Genomic DNA, 18,490 nt, shown 5'->3' on the forward strand with positions numbered 1-18,490 from the left:
GTGCCTTAATTTGATTAATTTGCTTTTTAAGGCTTCAGGTCTTTAAACCAAATTTTCACACACACACAACAAACAAACAAAATGTTGGGTCACTGCAACAATAAATGAGGCTTCTTATAAGCTATGATTCTAAGTCCTTTTCCTAAAATAATTAGGCTCCAGTATGGTATAGGTCTTTATTAACAAGAGTCTTAAAAAAGCCTTAGAGCTAATGACTTTCTTAGAGCAAAGAAATCCACACATGGAGAAGCCTAGATGCTCACAGGCCAAAGCTTAAGGATTATATTTGGCTGGGCACAATGGCTCACGCCTGTAATCCCAGCACATTGGGTGGCTGAGGCAGGCAGATCACTTGAGGCCAGGAGTTCAAGACCAGCCTGGCCAACATGGCGAAACCCTGTTTCTACTAAAAATAGAAAAGTTAGCCAGGCATGGTGGTGCATGCCTGTAATCCCAGCTACTTGGGAGGCTGAGGCATGAGAATCACTCGAACCCAGGAGGCAAAGGTTGCAGTGAGCTGACATCTTGCCACCTGTACTCAGCCTTAAGTGACAAAGTGAGACTCTGTCCAAAAAAAGAACAAGAGAAAGAAAGAGAGAGAGAGAAGGAAGGAAGCAAGGAAGCTGCAAGTACCTCTGGACAGGGAAGAAACAAAAGAAATCACATCAGCAAGGAAAACTGAATTTGTCTTGCCTTTTTGTTCAAATATACACAGATACACAAAAATACATTAAACAAAAAATGATCAGGTCGGTGCAAAAGTAATCGCGGTTTTTGCCATTACGTTTAATGTTTAATTACTTTTAAGTTTGCTGTTACAAATTTAATGACGCGGATACTTGGCTATTTGTCAGTGTTTTGGTGGTGTGTGTAAATATATATACATATATTTCCATCTTTTTAAACTACTTGAAGGGTAAATGGCTCTGAAAAATGGTGTACCCACCAAAATTTTATTCACACTTTTTAAAGGGATACAACCAAAAAACGTGATATCCAGCTTCAAAGAAAGAGAAAAAAACAACAGAGAAATTATCAAGAAATTGATGGAGGCTAAAAGCTACCTTAGTTTAGATATACTAATTCTATAGATATGGAAACCTGTGGTGTGGAGGCCATAGGATTCATCTCAGTAGCGGGAGAAAGGCTGGTAACTGTCAGATGTTGTTAGAGTCATTCCAAGGAGTCTGCAGACTTAGGGTGACTATGATTTCTTTATTGTTGAATGCCACCAGTCAGCACGGCACTCTGCTGTGCTTGGCAGAATTCTGTACTTCTTGAGGTATCTGGTAAACAACTGGATAATTGCAAAAGGGGGAGATGATATGAGTGTCATCTGTCTAATCAGACTAATTAGAAGAATGCAGTTTCTTTTTTTAAAACTGTTTACTTGCTTGCAGAAACCAGAAAGAGTATATGTAGTTTTGCTGCAACCAAAACACCACCTGCTTTTTAAAAATGGTGACACCATCCAATCAAGAGCATCATCTGTTTCAAAACCAAGCAGAAATTCTTGTCTCCCAAAAGGATGTCAGTGAAAGATCTGGAAGGAAGAAAGTCAGACAACCCCAGCTCTGCTCTGATCTTGTATCTTCAGAGGGTTCCAGAAGCATTTTACTTTACTTTATTTTATTTTTGTAGAGACAGTGTCGCTTTGTTGCCTAGACTGGTCTTGAATTCCTGGTCTCAAGAGATCCTCCGGCCTCGGCCTCCCGACGTGTTGAGATTACAGTTGTGAGCCGCTACCCCTGGCCCCAGGAGCAATTTAGCAGCTGAATAGGATGCAGCAGTGAATGTATAATCTGTTGCAGGGGGGTGTAGGAGGCTTTCCCAGAAATAAGTGGATCTAACAAAGGCACAAGCATCTCATGTTTAGAAGCCCATTATAAAACTTTCCATTTTAGATACGGACAGCAATGCCAAGAGCAGCCACAGGTATCACAAACTGGGCACATTCCTATGGCTGGTGGCAGTTTCTGAGGTTATGGAAAGCAGTTTGTCAGGCAGTTTTATAGCAAGGGCTGTAAAAGACAATAGTGCTCTTTGCCCAGTAATTTCCATTTTTGGGAGAATATAGGTGAAGGAATTAGACCAAACTATGAAGGAAGCATGGTGAACAGGGAAGTGTTTTTGCAGTATTAGTGAAGCACTGGAAACAGCCTACATGTCCAGCTGTAGAGGAGTGGGCAGGTAAGTTATGACACATCCATGCGTGGAAGATCACATGCCCCTGAAGTGATAACTAGGTGACTGTCCTGATTTGTTGACGAAAGTTTCTAAGGTAACGCATTTGGAAAGGGGTCAGAAAATGATGCGTGTATTATCCTAATTATGCAAATTGGGGGTAGTCAGAAAGCTTTTCCCAAGAAGGGCCAAGTAATAAATATGTTAGGTTCTCCTGGCCACATACAGTCTTTGTCACATATTCTTGTTCTTTTTCACCTTCTTTTGCTCTTTCATCTTACTCTTATTCTCCTCATCCTCTTCTTCCTTTTCCGTATTTTCAGTACACATTAGCCCTCATCTCACTAACCTTAGAAAAACAGACCTTGGGCAGTGGTTTCCCTACCCCTGATCTGGGAATGTGTATATTTAGAAAATAATGGCTGGAGGTGTTAACTGTACGCGATTTAGAGTAAGAGTCATGGTGCTCTTTTTAGACAGCTGACTTGGTTGTTATGAGTTGTTTAAGTCCAACACACAGACACATATGCTCAGACAGGGACCCTGGCATGGCCTTAACTCACTTCTTTGTGCTCTCCCAGATTCAGGAGGCTTGTAGGTCAGAGGAGGTCAGAGGAGTTCCAGTGAACTTTACTTGCTGTTTATTTTAGTGAGCTGTGCAAATACTGTAATTATGACTTTGGTGTCTGCAGCTGGGGAGAATCATGCTCTTGAGAGGAGATGCTGTGGTGATTGCGAACATAAGCCCACGCCCTTCTGAGGCTCCTTCCTAGCGTGCATCAGTGAGGGTCTTTGATTTGGCAACTGCACCTAGATTGATTTAAGAGTTTGTTCTCTCTCTGTGTCTATACCTGGACAGCTAAGCACTGCTGAGAAAAGTTACACAGCAGGTACATTGGGTATCCCTACAAACCTAGGATCTCCTGTCTCAAATGGACCTGCCATAGTCTGACAAATCTTTTATTTCTTTCATTTTCTTCCTTCCCTTTCTCTCTTTTTTTGACAGCTCCCTCACTTTTCTGCAACAGTCTTTTCACTCTGATACATCCATCTTCCTCTAATTCACCCCTCTCTTAGCAGATGGCTTTCCCCCCTTCTTCTCAGAGAAAATAGAAGCCATCCTGCAACTTCCCATCGCCAAACTTCCAAACACACCTGCTCTCAAGCACATCTGCCCCTTCTCTGGAGTGCCGGAAGCAGAGGGATGCCTCCTCTCTCAGGCTCATCCTGCCAGCTATATTCTCAATCCCATTCCTTCCCCTGATTCTGAGAATAAAATGGATCATCCCCTTTCTTTTCCATGTCTTTTTTCTCTTCCTCTCTCCTTGACTTTCACTCAACACTTAATGATGCTCTGTTCTCTCCCTTTAAAAATAAAAGCAGAAACTCATTGCCCATACTGCCTCTCCCCTGTAGCTCTCCTTTCCCCCACACCAGCTCCTCAGAGGAGTGATCTGCGCTTGCTGCCTGTCCCTCCTCTCCTGCTGACTTCCCAGTCCACTCCAAGTTGGTCTCTCCCTGCCCACCCCGCCATCACTACACTTGTTTTAAGTTGGCAGTGACTCTGTACAAAGTAGACAGCACGTTGGCTGGTGACAGCGGACCACTCCCTCCTCCTGCAAATTCTCCTTTTGTCCCCTAGGTGGCATCACACTCACATGGCTGTCTTCCTACTTCTCTGCCTCATCATCATCTTGGTCTTGTTTGCTGGTTCCCCTTCCACCATCCGTCTTTGTAAATGTTGAAATCCTCCAGACCCAGCCCTAGGCTGCTTCTCTCTCCAAGCCAGCCCTGGGGATAAATGATCATGGCTAAGCTGCTGCCTCCCTAATGTACACCCGAAACCCAGATATCTGAGCTTCAAACATACTGACTCCTACACAGTCTTTCCACTCAGTGTCTCTCTGGCAACAAGACAAACGTCCAGCCCATCTTCTCTTTCCTTCCAGAGCATCGATGGTGCCTGGCATTGCCCTTGGAGTCCTTCCTTGCCTCTACCTCTTGTGTCCACGGCTTCCCCAGCCCTGCTGCCTCCTATCTTACGCCTCCTGTGCCTCCTATATTACATCATTGTCATCCACCAACTCTCCACCACTCCTGCCCCCTCAGGCCACCCTTGTGGGTCATGATAACAGCCTCCTGAATGATGTCCCATCCATGCTGGCACCTGTCCAGAGAGAAGTCGGGTTGTGGTCCTCCTGTGCTTTCAGCCCCTTATTGGCCACCCCTCATGGGTCCCCAGGCTCTATACAGTCACCCCCACCTGCCCTAGAGCTGCCCGTCCCCAGGTCCCCAGGCCACTATACAGTACACCCCTGCTTGCTGTGGAGCTGCTGGTTGCCAGGTCCCCAGGACCCTATACAATACATGCCCACCTGCCCTGGAGCTGCCTGTCCCCAGGTCCCCAGGCCTCTATCTAGTGTACCCCCACCAGCCCTGGAGCTGCTCATCCCCAGGCCCCTATATAGTGCACTCCCGCCTGCCCTGAACTGCCCGTTCCAGGTCACTCCTAGGTCAGTGACCCCCACCTGGGTCACTCCTAGGTGGGCTGGTCTGTTTCACCTCAATAACAGTGAAGACTCCATAGAGTATAGGTAGATTTAGTAAGTACCCATAGGTAGTACTGAATCATTCTTTGTTGAATTACTAACTTTATTTATATTTTTTTTCCAGTGGAGTTGGATTAAGTTTCCTCTTTTGCTGGATATTGATGATCATTGTGGTTCTTACCTTTGTCGTTGGTGCAAATGTGGAAAAATTGATCTGTGAACCTTACATGAGCAAGGAATTATTCCGGGTAACTATGACATTCTACCCATTATGAAAGGACTTGAACAGAAACCTGAATTTCTCCATATCTCGTGTGATATATAAGTGCAAACATATAAGCACTTAAGCTTTCATGAGTGAAATCAGGGCCACGGGTTAAGTCCTGCCCATCAATGTGGATTGCAGTATTTGGGGAAAATAGAATTTTCCTCAGCAGTAGTTTTTAAATGTGGCTGAGAACATCAGAAGATGAGTTCCTAGGTTCCTCCCACACAGCCTGGGAGATTCTCAGGTGAAAGAGGTGTCCACACAGATGAGCCCTAAGTTTGAAGGGAAAGCCAGATAAGTGCATGACTCGTGGCAGAGGCTGACCCCGCGGACATCCAGTGAGGCCGTCAGGAAATGCATTCAAGCTTCGCTTTCTCACTCTCGTCCGACTCCCTAAGATTCTGGGGAAGGGGGGGCGGAGGGGGCGGGGAGGCGTAGGGGGGAGCGGGGGCGGTGCAGTTAGCAGTTTTGCTTTCTTCATTAATGAGGAAATTTTGTTCTAAGTGTCTGGCTTCTAATTTTGGTTTTTCCGTGTTTTTTCCCTAGATTCTGATCTTAAAAATATGTTTCTATTTCACTCTTTCATTATATATACATTTTGCCACCTAAAGTCTGTTATGAAATCAGGTGAATACTGTTGTGACGGTATCTTAGTTATTTCATTCGTCAAGAGAGATTATATTGAGAGCACCAGCGGGTCAATGATCTCCATCTGGCTTTTTGATAAAAGATACAAATCAAGCCAGGCATCGTTGTCTCCTGCAGTGTTGAATCATTGGAAGATGATTGTTCTTAAGTAGGGGATATTTCAAACCCAGTTCCACTGCTCAAGCACATACACAATCATGCACTAATTTGCCCATCTTAAATATATATGGTGCAGAGGCAGAGTGTGTGTGAATTTTAATATATTTTGTCCAGAGAGAGAAATAGCATAGCACTGGGTACACAACTTCATAGCTGTATGTTAGCTATTCTGAATCGGATTGTCTATTCTGCTTCTATTTCTAATATGTTTTAAGATAAAGCGTTCTTAATCAGGTGGGGTGGCTCACGCCTGTAATCCCAGCACTTTGGGATGCTGAGGCGGGTGGATCACCTGAGGTCATGAATTCAAGACCAGCCTGGCCAACATGGTGAAACCTTGTTGCTATTAAAAATACAAAAATTAGCTGGGCAGTGGTGGTGTGTGTCTGCCGTCCCAGCTATTCGGGAGGCTGAGGCAGGAGAATCATTTGAACCTGGGAGGCGGAGGTTGCAGTGAGCCGATTGTACCACTGCACTGCAGCGTGGGTGACAGAGTGAGACTCTGTCTCCAAATAGAAAAAAAAAGTTCTCAAAAAAAGTAATTTTAATAATTCTGATTGATGCTACCCAGTGGTCAATTGATTTATTCCAGTTATACTATTATCTTCTAGTTATAGGTTGGAAATCAGCCAGAAAAATGTTATGAAAAATTTCAAAAATATATTCGACCAAATATTTGTTTTATTATATTAGTATGTATGTTAGTGTAAACCTGATTTTTTGAAAATACTTCCTAATGTGTTCTAGGTTTTGGACACACCCCGCTTACTAAATGAAGACTGGGAATACTATCTCTCTGGAAAGCTATTTAATAAATCAAAGATAAAGCTCACTTTTGAACAAGTTTACAGGTATCAATATATGCAGTATACATTTTGCTACTTAAAATATTCCTTTTCCAGAATGAGGATTTTGCATTTGAAGTGTTTTTAAATCTTAATTATATGACTTTCCAGTTTCAGAGATAAGCTATTCTGTAGTATTTTAAAGGCACAGTAGAAATTAGACCGAAAGATATTCCTTCTGCTGAAAGCTTTTGAGACCTTGGAATGGTGATGTTTCAAGGTCTCTCTCTCTAGTAATCTCTGGAACTCGCTAGTTAAGGTGACCCTATGATGCACTAACGGGACCCCATGAGAAATCTTGTTCAAGAGCCACATTGCCCTAAGTAAAAGCCATCCAACAAGAGTTCAGTGAGTGGGTGATTCAGTGATTTGGATCATTGATGGGAAGAAGGCAATGCAGTTGGAGAGCTGTCGGCAGTCATGTCTCCTGGGCTCTGACCCCAACTCCCTCCTGGAGGCTCTGTCACCTGGGCAATTCCACATCTTCTCTGTTCCATAGGGGTCATGGTCATAGGAGACTGACCCTGAGTTTGTTTTATGGTTAAGTAAGATACATGAGATTCAAATGGTGCCTGACACATCATTTGGACTTGATAAACAATACCTGTTCTTAATATTGTTCATCTAGGCTGGGTATGGTGGCTCATGCCTAAAATCCCAGCACTTTGGGAGGCCAAGGCAGGTGTATTACCTGAGGTCAGGAGTTCAAAACCAGCCTGACCAATATGGTGGAACCCCATCTCCACCAAAAAACAAATACAAAAATTCGCCAGGCATGGTGGCATGTACCTGTAGACCCAGCTACTCAGGAGGTTGAGGAAGGAGAATTACTTGAACCTGGGAGGCGGAGGTTGCAGTGAGCTGAGACTGTGCCACTGAACTCCAGCCTGGGTGATAGAGTGAGACTGTGCCTCAGGAAAATATATTTCACCTAGATGCATTTTTCCCATTTCTCTTAACTCACTGTGCATTGTGTGTGTTGGCCCAGTGGTGAAATGGGCTCCTACTCTGATGGCTGGTAGTCCTACATGTCTGAACTTAGGTATGAACCCATGGGCAGCTCTCTGCTGTGAGCCATAGGAAAGGGAGTCACCTTAAGAGTATTTGAAATCAACTCACAGGATGCTTTACAAACACTGGTGGCACTTATTTCTCCCACTGTGAGATTGAAGGCCCAGAGGACGTGTGTGTTACCACGATGTATTCATAGTAAATAAAACTAAAAATATGTAGGCAGTAGCAACTCACATTGAGAGCAGAACGTTTCGTAACATTTTGTAAGTCGCAGACACAGGTCCTCATCTGCCCAGAAGCCCTTCCATGGCCTACTTGGGAACCACCATTCTTAGTGTTCTTATTACCCTCTCAGAGTTCCTTTATGCAATTTTAGCAAGTATTAATCCTCTGCTTAGCATTATTATAGAGCTTAGTAGTATTTACCATCATTTGTCATTCAAGAAACTTCTTAAGCATTTTGTGAATTATTAGGTATACTTTTAGGTATTACAAGGGTTTTTGTGTGTATGTGTATCTGTATTATTTTGAGACAGTCTCGCTCTGTCACCCATGCTGGAATGCAATGGTGCCTTCTCAGCTCACTGCAACATCTGCCTCCCAGGTTCAAATGAGTCTCCTGCCTCAGCCTCCTGAGTAGCTGGGATTACAGGCCTCTGCCACCACTCCTGGCTAATTTTTGTATTTTTAGTAGAGACAGGGTTTCACCATGTTGTTCAGGCTGATCTTGAACTCTTGACCTCAGATGATCCACCCGCCTCAGCCTCCCAAAGTGCTGGGATCACAGGCGTGAGCCACCATGCCCAGCCATTACTATTTATTTCTATTACCTAATAAATATTATGCTAAGTGATAATAGTGGTAATTTTTTAAAATTATAAGAGCTAGCACCTGCATGATACTTTCTGTATGCCAAGACTGATGGAAACACGTTGGATGTATAAATTTCTGTAACATCCACACCACTCTGTGAGCTAGGTACTGTGCTAACAACTACATTTATCATCATACAAGGACCTGGGGTGACAGGATACCTGAGATATTACAGAAAATTGAGTTAGACCCTGGTCCTACTGTCAAGGAAAACCTTGCAGGGAGTTAGATCTGTACAGAAGTGTTCTAGAATAGAGTGATACTTACAGGTGTTAGACATATAGTGAGGCCACTATCGAAGCGCCAAGGAGGTGTCTTATGCAGTGTGGGGACGGAGGGATTAGGAAGGACTTCCTGAGGGAAATGGCACCTAAGCTGTTCTTAATAGGTTAGTGGGCATTGGCTGGGCCAAGAAGAAGGAAAAATACCTAGGCCGAGGGACACAGGCAAAGGCAGGGAAGGAGGGGCAGTAGGCTGCCCTTTGGAAGCTTTAAAAAATCCCACTACCGGGCCGGGCACGGTGGCTCAAGCCTGTAATCCCAGCACTTTGGGAGGCCGAGGTGGGTGGATCACGAGGTCAAGAGATCAAGACCATCCTGGTCAACATGGTGAAACCCCGTCTCTACTAAAAATACAAAAAAATTAGCTGGGCATGGTGGCGCGTGCCTGTAATCCCAGCTCTTCGGGAGGCTGAGGCAGAAGAATTGCCTGAACCCAGGAGGCGGAGGTTACAGTGAGCCGAGATCGCGCCATTGCACTCCAGCCTGGGTAACAAGAGCAAAACTCCGTCTCAAAAAAAAAAAAAAAATCCCACTACCACTTTGGGATTGAATACAAAGTAAAAGGACAGAGAAAAGTCCTCGTTTCCATTATTCAGCGAGTGGCAGTGAAAACTGAGCTTCCAGAGCACTGAGATAACACTCAGAATGAACCTCATCCCAAACCTGTATTATTACTGTTATTTGTAGGTGTTCTCTTCTAAATCGTTCTTAAATTGTCTCCTTCTCTGTCTCTCTCTACTTCCAGCTGGTCTCCTTGTTCCCATTCCATCCTCAAAACCCCCAAGCATGTGATGTGACTCAAGCCCTTGTGTCACTTCCTGCCTGTGTCTCCATTGCCTCTGGCAGAGGCAGCTAATGAGTGTTTGGTACCCATCCCCTGCACTCGGGGTAGACATTGATAGTCAATTGAGGTCTTCTGCTTAGCCCAGGGAACCTCAGGCTCCTGGACAGCGTGCTCTAGGCAGACATTAGCAATCCACTGGCATTTCTCTGCACAGTTAAATTCATCTGCCATCCCTAGGCTGAGAGGACAAAGCCAAGTGTCTTGGCCAGTCAGGCCAGCTCCCTGTGATTCTGGCTACTGAGAGCTCTCCAGTTTCACCTCTGGTGGTTCATGCATCAGGCTCTAGGTTCCAACAACACCAACCCACTTGTTCTCTGGAGGGAAGGATCTTACCTCCTAGGGATGTGGGAAGGTTGCTTCTCCCAGGCATCCCTCCAGCCTAGAGGGCCCTGGCTGCTGTGGCAAGGAAGAGATGCCATATTTCTGGATCCTGCCGTTTTTGTGGCAGGAATACACATGTGATGAGGCCCGTCCTTCTTAGCTCAGTCAAGTCTAAAAATGTCAAAGTTTCCTATTTTAGACACAAGATTGAGGCATGGTGAGGTGAGGCCATTTCACCCAGGGGGCTGAGTTAGGTTACAGCCAAACTGCTGACCATCAAGATGTCTGCGGCCCCTCCCTATCTCTGTCCTCACCATGAGGGTATACTTCTAAGCATATATTTAGTCAGTGCAACTCAGCCCTGGAAATACAGAGGAAAAATGTTCTTGGCAAGAGCTTGATAGAATCATTTAATGAAGTTCATAATCTAATCTGCAATGTATCTCTTTCTAGCAATATTGTTTTTCTTTTTAATGAGATTTTATTTCTTCCCAATCTGTAAACTTGTTGTCCACAGCAGAACTACGGCATGTAAGAGACAGATGGAAAGATATATTTATCAATCCTATTGCATCTCTTCCAAGAACAGGGCTGTTAGTAAATCAAGGACAGAAGCCGGAAGTGGTGGGTGCTGGGGGATTTGTGTGGCCACTGGGGACCCCCAGCCCCACTTCTGGGTTCACAGACTAAGCAAAGAGAAACAGTGAGCCTTTCTCATCATCTTTAGCAGTGGACAGAGGGAGCTGCAGCAGCTTTTCCAGGTCTTGATTTCTCTGTTTATTCCCACAGTGACTGCAAAAATAATAGAGGCACTTATGGCACTCTTCACCTGGAGAACAGCTTCAATATCAGTGAACAGCTCAACATTAATGAGGTAATTAGAACTAGTCACGGAATCGATGTAACACATTCTTTTACCAAATCCAGATGTCTTTCTTTCTTTTCTGGAAATTGAGATGAAATTTGCAGAAGATAAAATTAACTATTTAAAAGCGACGTTTGGTATATTTACATGGCTGTAACGTTTTCTCACTGCCGGACCAGCTGTCTTTCTTGTGGTTTGAGTTTTTCTAGTGGATTATGCAAGAGCCTCTAGAGGGGCCTCACTATGGACACTTCACAGGGAAAGATGTCATTTTGCAGAGTATAGACGTTTTTATAGGAACAAAAGGCTCTCATTCCAAGACCAGCCTCCCTTTCTGCCAGTCCCTGAAACTGGGCACTCAACGTGGAGAAGCATGGTCCACACCGTCCACTTTCCTTATGAGTCACACAGTAGCCCCAGGACTCCAGTGTGAAGTAAAACGAAGTCTGGAAGCCAACAGAACCTCCTCTTCTCCTTTGTCAGAGCCCACACCCCAGTCTTAAGTCTTAAGACTCGGAGGAAAGGCCATTCCAGAGCACACTGGCCTGAAGAAAGAGCAGGAGTTTCCGCTGCCCAGGCCTAGGGTGCCGTTAGCCTAGACCGACCCCACTCCCCATATCCAGAGGCCTCTTGTGACATTCTGCCAGAAAGAATTTAGAGAGTCCCCTCTATTTGGGGTTTCCAGAATGAGGGCAGAAACAAAGGGATCCCAAGGGAGGAGGCTGTTCCCAAGCCACCACAGCTTGCCTACTGCTGCTGCTGTTAACATGAGGCCATGATGGCTTGATGGTTTTCAAATGCAAAAAGCTATATTTGAAAGCTGTGTATAAAATGTTTATTATCTTCTCTAAATGCTCCATGCAAGTACTTTAAACATACATAATTTTGAAACTAAACCCTAAATAGATGCCCGTCGTGCTGTGGGTGCTGTGGTGGGTAGCAGTTGGAGGGGTTGCCTGGGACATGCAGGCACTCCATGCTGCTGGACACTGCCGACTATCGTCACAACCCTGAATCAACCACCACGTTTTCATCATCTGCCCAAGTAACTAAACACTATTCCCCAAATGGTACCTCTCATTTCTTCCTACTCCAGCTCTTTTGTGTGCTGGTCTCTTCCCTGGAATGACAGCCTGCCCTGTCCCTTTTACCATCTCGGTTTGTCAAAGCTCAGGACTTAGAAGCCATGGGACCCATAAAGAAAGAGATGGGAAAAGAACAGGATGGGAAATACCAGAAAGAGATGCCAGTCAAGCAGTCAAGGGCTCACTTTTGTGTGTGTGTGTATGTGTCCTTTGTGGTTTGATTGCTCTTTTTTTATCTCTTTTTTAAATGTACATTTAAAAGTTTGTTGTTGCTGTTGTTGTTTAAATAGAGACAAGGTCTCTTTATGTTGCCCAGGCTGGTTTTGAACTCCTGCACTCAAGTGATCCTCTCACCTCAGCCTCCCGAAGTGTTAGGATTACAGGCATGAGCCACCATGTCCGGCTTTTCTTGCTCTTTTAAAGCATTCAGTTTGTGACATTCTTGGAGGATAAGGGATTGATTTGTAACTTCCTTTCTTCACAGCATACTGAAAGCATTAGCAATGAACTGGAAAATCTGAAGGTGAATTTCAGTATCTTTCTGTTGGGTGAAGCAGGAAGGAAAAACCTCCAAGATTTTGCTGCTTGTGGAATAGACAGAATGAATTATAACATCTATTTGGCTCAGGTATGATGCATGTGTTCATGCTTGACCCTTTGGGGGAAATTAGAGCCTCAGATGTATATTTCTGTTTTGCTTTTTTTTTTTTTAATTAAAATGAAATTCACTTAAGACTAACCATTTTAAAGTGAGCAATTCAGTGCCGTTTAGTACATTCACAGTGTTGCACCACTCCTGCCTCTATGTCGTTCCAAAACACTTTCATCGCCCTAAAGCAAACCCCAAAGCAGTTGCCCTAATTTCCTCCTCCTCCCCAAACCCTTGACAATTACCCATCTGTGGTCCCTTTAGATGGATTTACCTAGTCTGGATATTTAAAAAAAAAAAAAAAAAAAAAGGATTATATAACATATAACCTTCTGTGTCTGGCTTCTTGCATTTAGCATGTGTTTGCAGTTCATGCACATTATAACATGTTTGTGCTTCATTCCTTTTCATAGTTTGATAATATGATGGAATAAAATATGGCTTTATATGTATAAATAAGAATGCAAATGTTGCCACTTGTTCAGGAATTTCTGACCTTACATGATTACTTTATGGCTATCAATCTATGTATAATCTGTTGCCTACTAGATGTTGTTAAGGCTTAAAGATCCCATATCCATAACACAATTTTTTTTCACTTCTATTGTAGACTGGCAAATCCCCTGCAGGAGTGAATCTTTTATCATTTGCATATGATCTAGAAGCAAAAGCAAATCGTTTGGTGAGTTCAGATTGTCCGGTTAAATACTGTAGTAGCTGTAGATGTCAAATGTCAGTACCATTCTTAGTACTTACTGATGAGGTTCCTCACATCACGAGTAATCCCTTGTTCATGAACACCTCTCTTGTGTGTGTCATTAAGTTTCCATCTGCAGCCGTTGCCACGTGGCCCAAACCTCTCTGAGCCTTGAATGTTGCCAGGACGGTATCAGGTTGATGCAGGACAGGTGAAACCTGCTTTATTGAGGCATTGGCAGTGATACAGCTTAGAGACTGCTCTTTTGGAGCAGGGCTACCCCATAGGCAGTGTGCAGAGAATAGCACCCAGGGACAGTTTTGCAATCTTATTTATAACCACTTTTAATGGAATTCTAATTAAGGGGCGGGTTGTTCAGCAGTTGCTAGAAAATAAGTGCTAACTTCCCAGTGTTGCCATGGCAATAGGAAACTGTCATGGTACCGGGGTGAGCATGCTTTATGGTGATGGACAGGGAGAGGTACTTTGGGCTCCTCTTCCTGGTTTCTGCCATTCTTCAATCTGGTCCGGAGTCCCAACTGCCTTCTGTCTCAAAGTGACTGCAGCGTCCTACCCTCTGCTCCGAGTGTGGGCACCCTCACTGCTTTAGCTCTGGATCTGTTTCCACTCCTGTTAGCCCCTCCACTTCTAACCACACACATCCATGTATGCAGGCGGTTTTCCTGCAGTGTAGAAAATAGTACCTGGGGCCGTGAGAGGAAAATGTCATGTGTTGCTTTGAATTACTGATAGTAAGTGATGAGGGAAGGCAGAGATACCACCCGAGCTTCATAAGCTTCCCCGTTCAACTCCTCTGCTGGTTGGTGACTATTTGGCCTTAATTAGTCCCGTCCAAGAAGCAGCACACCGTGGTGACAAGGAACCTAGGCTCTTGAGGAAGACCTGGGTTTAAGTCTTGACTCAGCCTCTTATTAATGATAGGAGCTTGGGCAAGTTATTTCTCCCTTCTGCCTTAGTTTCCTCATCTGTAAAATGGGGTAATGGTATACTACCTCATAGGATCATTATTCATTAATAAACACTAACTGAGCATGGGTTAAATAAAAATTTGTCCATGAAGCCTTGGTTTTCTCACCTGTAAAATGGGAAACTGATAGTGGCTGTATCATGGTGAGGTGGAGATAACACAGCCTCTGGCACTCAGGAAGGGCGCATGGGTGTGGGTTATTGCTGACAGCCCATGGTTCTGTGATTTGAAGGAGTGTCTTGGCATTGTCCCTTACACCAGCCCCATGCCCGCTCACCACCATCATGGCACAAGGAAGGCTGTATGCTTCACATCATAGCATCCCTCCTGGCTGCACAGGCCCCTAAGGGTAGAGAGAGTGCTTTGAGTCTGGAAAGATAGCATTGATCTTTTTTATTCTTTTTGTAGCCCCCAGGAAATTTGAAGAACTCCCTGAGAAGAGATGCACAGACTATTAAAACGATTCACCAGCAACGCGTCCTTCCTATAGAGCAATCACTGGTAACAGTCAACAACACATTGTATTTCACTGTGACATGAGCAAGTCTCCTGCAGCTAGCTGGCTTACACTTAGCCTTATGACACATGCTCATCTCTCATAGGTCCCAGCTGACTGGCCTCAGCCTCAGCAGTTGAGATGGACTTTAGACAAAAAAATTGCCCCACCTTCTTCTGCTTATTCCCTTCCTTTTTTCATTTGAGTGTGAACAGTTAGATAAAATCTGTGGCTATCTCCTCCACCTTGCTCTAGTTTCCATTGCTCTGAGCAGGCCCTCCTACGCTCCACATTTAGCTACAGGGCTGAGGACTCACTGTCATTTATTCTTCCATTCTTTTTCTCCAAACTTTGTCTAGAAGTAAGTGAAGGTGAGGTTAAGTGCTTCTCTGTGTACATCCTCTTAGTCCGGTCCGCTGTCTTGATGGGAATCTCTTCCATCCTTTCCATTTGCTTCTCACCATCTTCTGGCTTCTTTCCTTAATGCAATAAACAACATTTTCTAGCAAAGAAAAAGCGTGAACTTTGGAGTCAGACCTGTTTTTAAATCCTGCTTCCAGTTCTCCAAACTATTGTAGCTTCCTAGTTTCCTCATGTAAAAATGGTGGGATCGGCCAGGCGCAGTGGCTCACGCCTATAATCCCAGCACTTTGGGAGGCCGAGGAGGGTGGATCATGAGGTCAAGAGATCGAGACCATCCTGGTCAACATGGTGAAACCCCGTCTCTACTAAAAATACAAAAAAATTAGCTGGGCATGGTGGCGCGTGCCTGTAATCCCAGCTACTCAGGAGGCTGGGGCAGGAGAATTGCCTGAACCCAGGAGGCAGAGGTTGCGGTGAGCCAAGATCGCGCCATTGCACTCCAGCCCGGCTAACAAGAGCGAAATTCCGTCTCAAAAAAAAAAAAAAAAAAAAAATGGTGGGATCAGTAATTGCCTTGCTGTTACCTGTTGATGATGAAGGACCTGACCTCAGATGATCTCAGTAAAGAGGAGGAAGTATTATTACACTTGTGTGGGGGCCGTATTTGTAGCAGTCTAGGAGAGAAGTGTGTGGAAACTTTGTTACTAAATCAGCTTTGCACAGGTTTGGAGAAGCAAGTATATCCACTCAGCTCCAGCATCAGAATATCCAAACATCCAAACCTTCCAGAACTGGTTCCCAATACTCTTTTTTTCTCTCTTGATTTCCTAATTGATTAGACTATTCACAAAGTCTTCTCACTGAATTTTCTTAATTTGTGTTCTGTGCTCTTTACAATTTTCTATACACTTGTTTATGCCTAACACAAATTAGTTAACATTTTAAGCTGGTTTTTCATTTTTCTTTTTTTTTAGATGGAGTCTCACTCTGCTGCCCAATTTGGAGTGCAGTGGCATGATCTCAGCTCACTGCAACCTCCACTTCCTGGGTTCAAGTGATTCTCCTGCCTCAGCCTCCCAAGTAGCTGGTAGTACAGGCGCCTGCCATCACGTCCAGCTAATTTTTTGTATCTTTAGTAGAGATGGGGTTTTACCATGTTAGCCGGGGTCGTCTTGAACTCCTGACCTCATGATCTGCCCACCTCGGCCTCCCAAAGCGCTGGAATTACAGGTGTGAGCCACTGTGCCCAGCCTGCATTTTTCTTAAATGCTTTTCTATTCAAGTACACAGGACTCTGGACTTTTCAGAGCTAGGGAAACCTGTCCACAAATAAGCAAATTGTTTTGTACATGTGACCTATGATCTAAATCAGGGGTTTGCAAACTAGGGCCCCTGCAAACTACAGCCTGCAGACCAAATTCAGCCTACTGAGGGTTTTTATAAATAAAGTTTTATTGGAATGCAGCCATGCCCACTCATTTGCAAACTCTCTGTGACTGCTTTTGACTACAAGGGCAAAATTGAGTAGTTGGGACGATGGCGGATAAAACCTGAAGTGTTTACTGTGGCCTTTTACAGATAAAGTTTGCCAGCGTCGTGTCTCAACCATTCAGGTTAACCACCTTCACAGGGCAGGCTCTGTTTTAAATAATGTCTCTGACTTTGACCACACCTAATTCAGAGGGATTTCTGGGATGCCTCACATGGGATTTGCTATCCCTCACAGCTTCAGGATATGCATCCTGAATGTTTTCTTCAGGTTTTCTTACACCAGAAGCATGTAAGATACACACCGTTAATTGTGTTGCTTATTTTTTCTTGAATGAAATCATTACCGTGTAAAGACAGATTTGATGGCTGTCTTGTGGGAGGGGAGGACACAAGGTATGTGATCTGGTTGCTTCATGTAATAATTTTGAAAATATTATCTGTGTTCACCAGAGCACTGTATACCAAAGTGTCAAGATACTTCAACGCACAAGCAGTGGATTGTTGGTAAGGGTTTACTTTGTTTTCTGGCATGGGATTTTGTTATAAAATACCACACAAAGAATTCCAGAAATGTAGATTTTTGTAGGTACTCTAAGTTAACAACAAGTCTTGGTTATCTACCCATTTTAAATACCAAATTGGGCTTTCCTACTGTTTGCTTTCTACATGTACTTCTATAAGTGCAGAGCTCATCTTAGCAGGCTATTAGATACGTAGGTGAAATCTATGTTTTCATGTGTAGGATGCAAGCTTAGAAGGCACATTGGTCATTTTTACAGGGATAATGCTGCCTAACCATCCTAAACTTCGGTGCCTTCTAAGTATATATGTTCGTTTTCCCTGCTGGTTTGACAGCAGGCTTCTCTACATATCTTCCCAATGAGAGACCCAGTCTGAAGGAGCAGCTCCTGTCTGGGGCACCTCATGTCCTCATAGTGGAGATAGGAGTTCAGGAAATGAATGGAGGCACAGGTTACCCTTTAAGCCACTGCTCAGAATGGGCACCCTCCCCCTTCACCAGCATTCCATTGGCCCAAGCAAGTCACGTGATCATGCCCATTGTCATCTGGCTGGAGAAGTATACTCCATGCTCTGGGAAGCCACTCCAAGGTCAAAAATCCTGAACAGCTAATGCAGTCTACTCCGGGGCCCACCTGTGGGCTGCAAGCATTCCCTCTGCTGACAGGGAGCTGCAAGGCTGTGTCATATTCATCTGTATCTACAGTACCAATAGGCAACTCAGACATTTTTTTAAATTGAACGGAATAGCCTGTCCATGAGAAGTTTTGGGTATCAGCCCCAAAGGAGAAAACTAAATGTTCCTCCTTCCACTTTTCTCAGTGAGACCAACATCATGGCTCAGCTCCTATGAAGATGTTTAGGTTTACTCTTCTCCAGGACTGTCCCTATGCCTCTAATCACAGTTTCTATTTCATAAGAGTGGAGAGAGAGAGAGAGAGAGAGAGAGAGAGAGAGAGAGAGAGAGAGTGTGTGTGTGTGTGATGCCAGGGGAACCTGGAAACACATCAGTGACTACATGCAGGTCCTTTGCTCCCCCTGTGCACAGGGCAATGGTGTGCAATGGTGCAAGGCCTTTCATGAGGGGCCCAGCCAAGGGGGACAGTGGGGGCAGAAACTGGTCATTGACTCGCTCATCAGGCTCTGTGCACTGAGGTCCCTGGGCAGAAGAGGCCCCTTTTCCAATTTGCACCAAGCTGCCATGTGGGTTGGCAGAGGACTCGTCTTTGCATGTTTCGTGGTGCAAAGAGCATGGGCTTTGAGGTGAAAAACGAAGTTCAGTGCCAATCCCAGCATTGTCCTATGTTTCCCCAGGATAGTGACCTTGAAGAGAGGCTCAGCTGCCTCATCT

At 44.5% G+C, this 18,490-nt stretch overlaps 1 protein-coding gene across 26 annotated transcripts in view; it reads left to right on the forward strand.

Annotated features, from left to right (window-relative positions):
* Positions 1-18,490, forward strand: part of PROM1 (prominin 1) — a 153,367-nt gene that overhangs the window by 115,675 nt on the left and 19,202 nt on the right. For 25 of the 26 annotated variants that reach the window (XR_013533183.1, XR_013533182.1, XM_078367477.1 and 22 more), the window contains 7 exons: positions 4,858-4,981; positions 6,556-6,659; positions 10,776-10,860; positions 12,421-12,564; positions 13,196-13,267; positions 14,679-14,771; positions 17,071-17,124. Coding sequence is in view for 24 of the 26 variants with exons in the window: in XM_078367477.1 (XP_078223603.1) it covers positions 4,858-4,981; positions 6,556-6,659; positions 10,776-10,860; positions 12,421-12,564; positions 13,196-13,267; positions 14,679-14,771; positions 17,071-17,124 (676 nt within the window). In the remaining 2 variants the exon portion in view is untranslated. The remainder of the gene's footprint in view (positions 1-4,857; positions 4,982-6,555; positions 6,660-10,775; positions 10,861-12,420; positions 12,565-13,195; positions 13,268-14,678; positions 14,772-17,070; positions 17,125-18,490) is intronic. The other variant, XM_078367476.1, reaches the window with a different exon arrangement.

Source organism: Callithrix jacchus, chromosome 3 (genome assembly GCF_049354715.1).
Source record: "Callithrix jacchus isolate 240 chromosome 3, calJac240_pri, whole genome shotgun sequence".
Classification (NCBI taxonomy): Eukaryota; Metazoa; Chordata; class Mammalia; order Primates; family Cebidae; genus Callithrix; species Callithrix jacchus.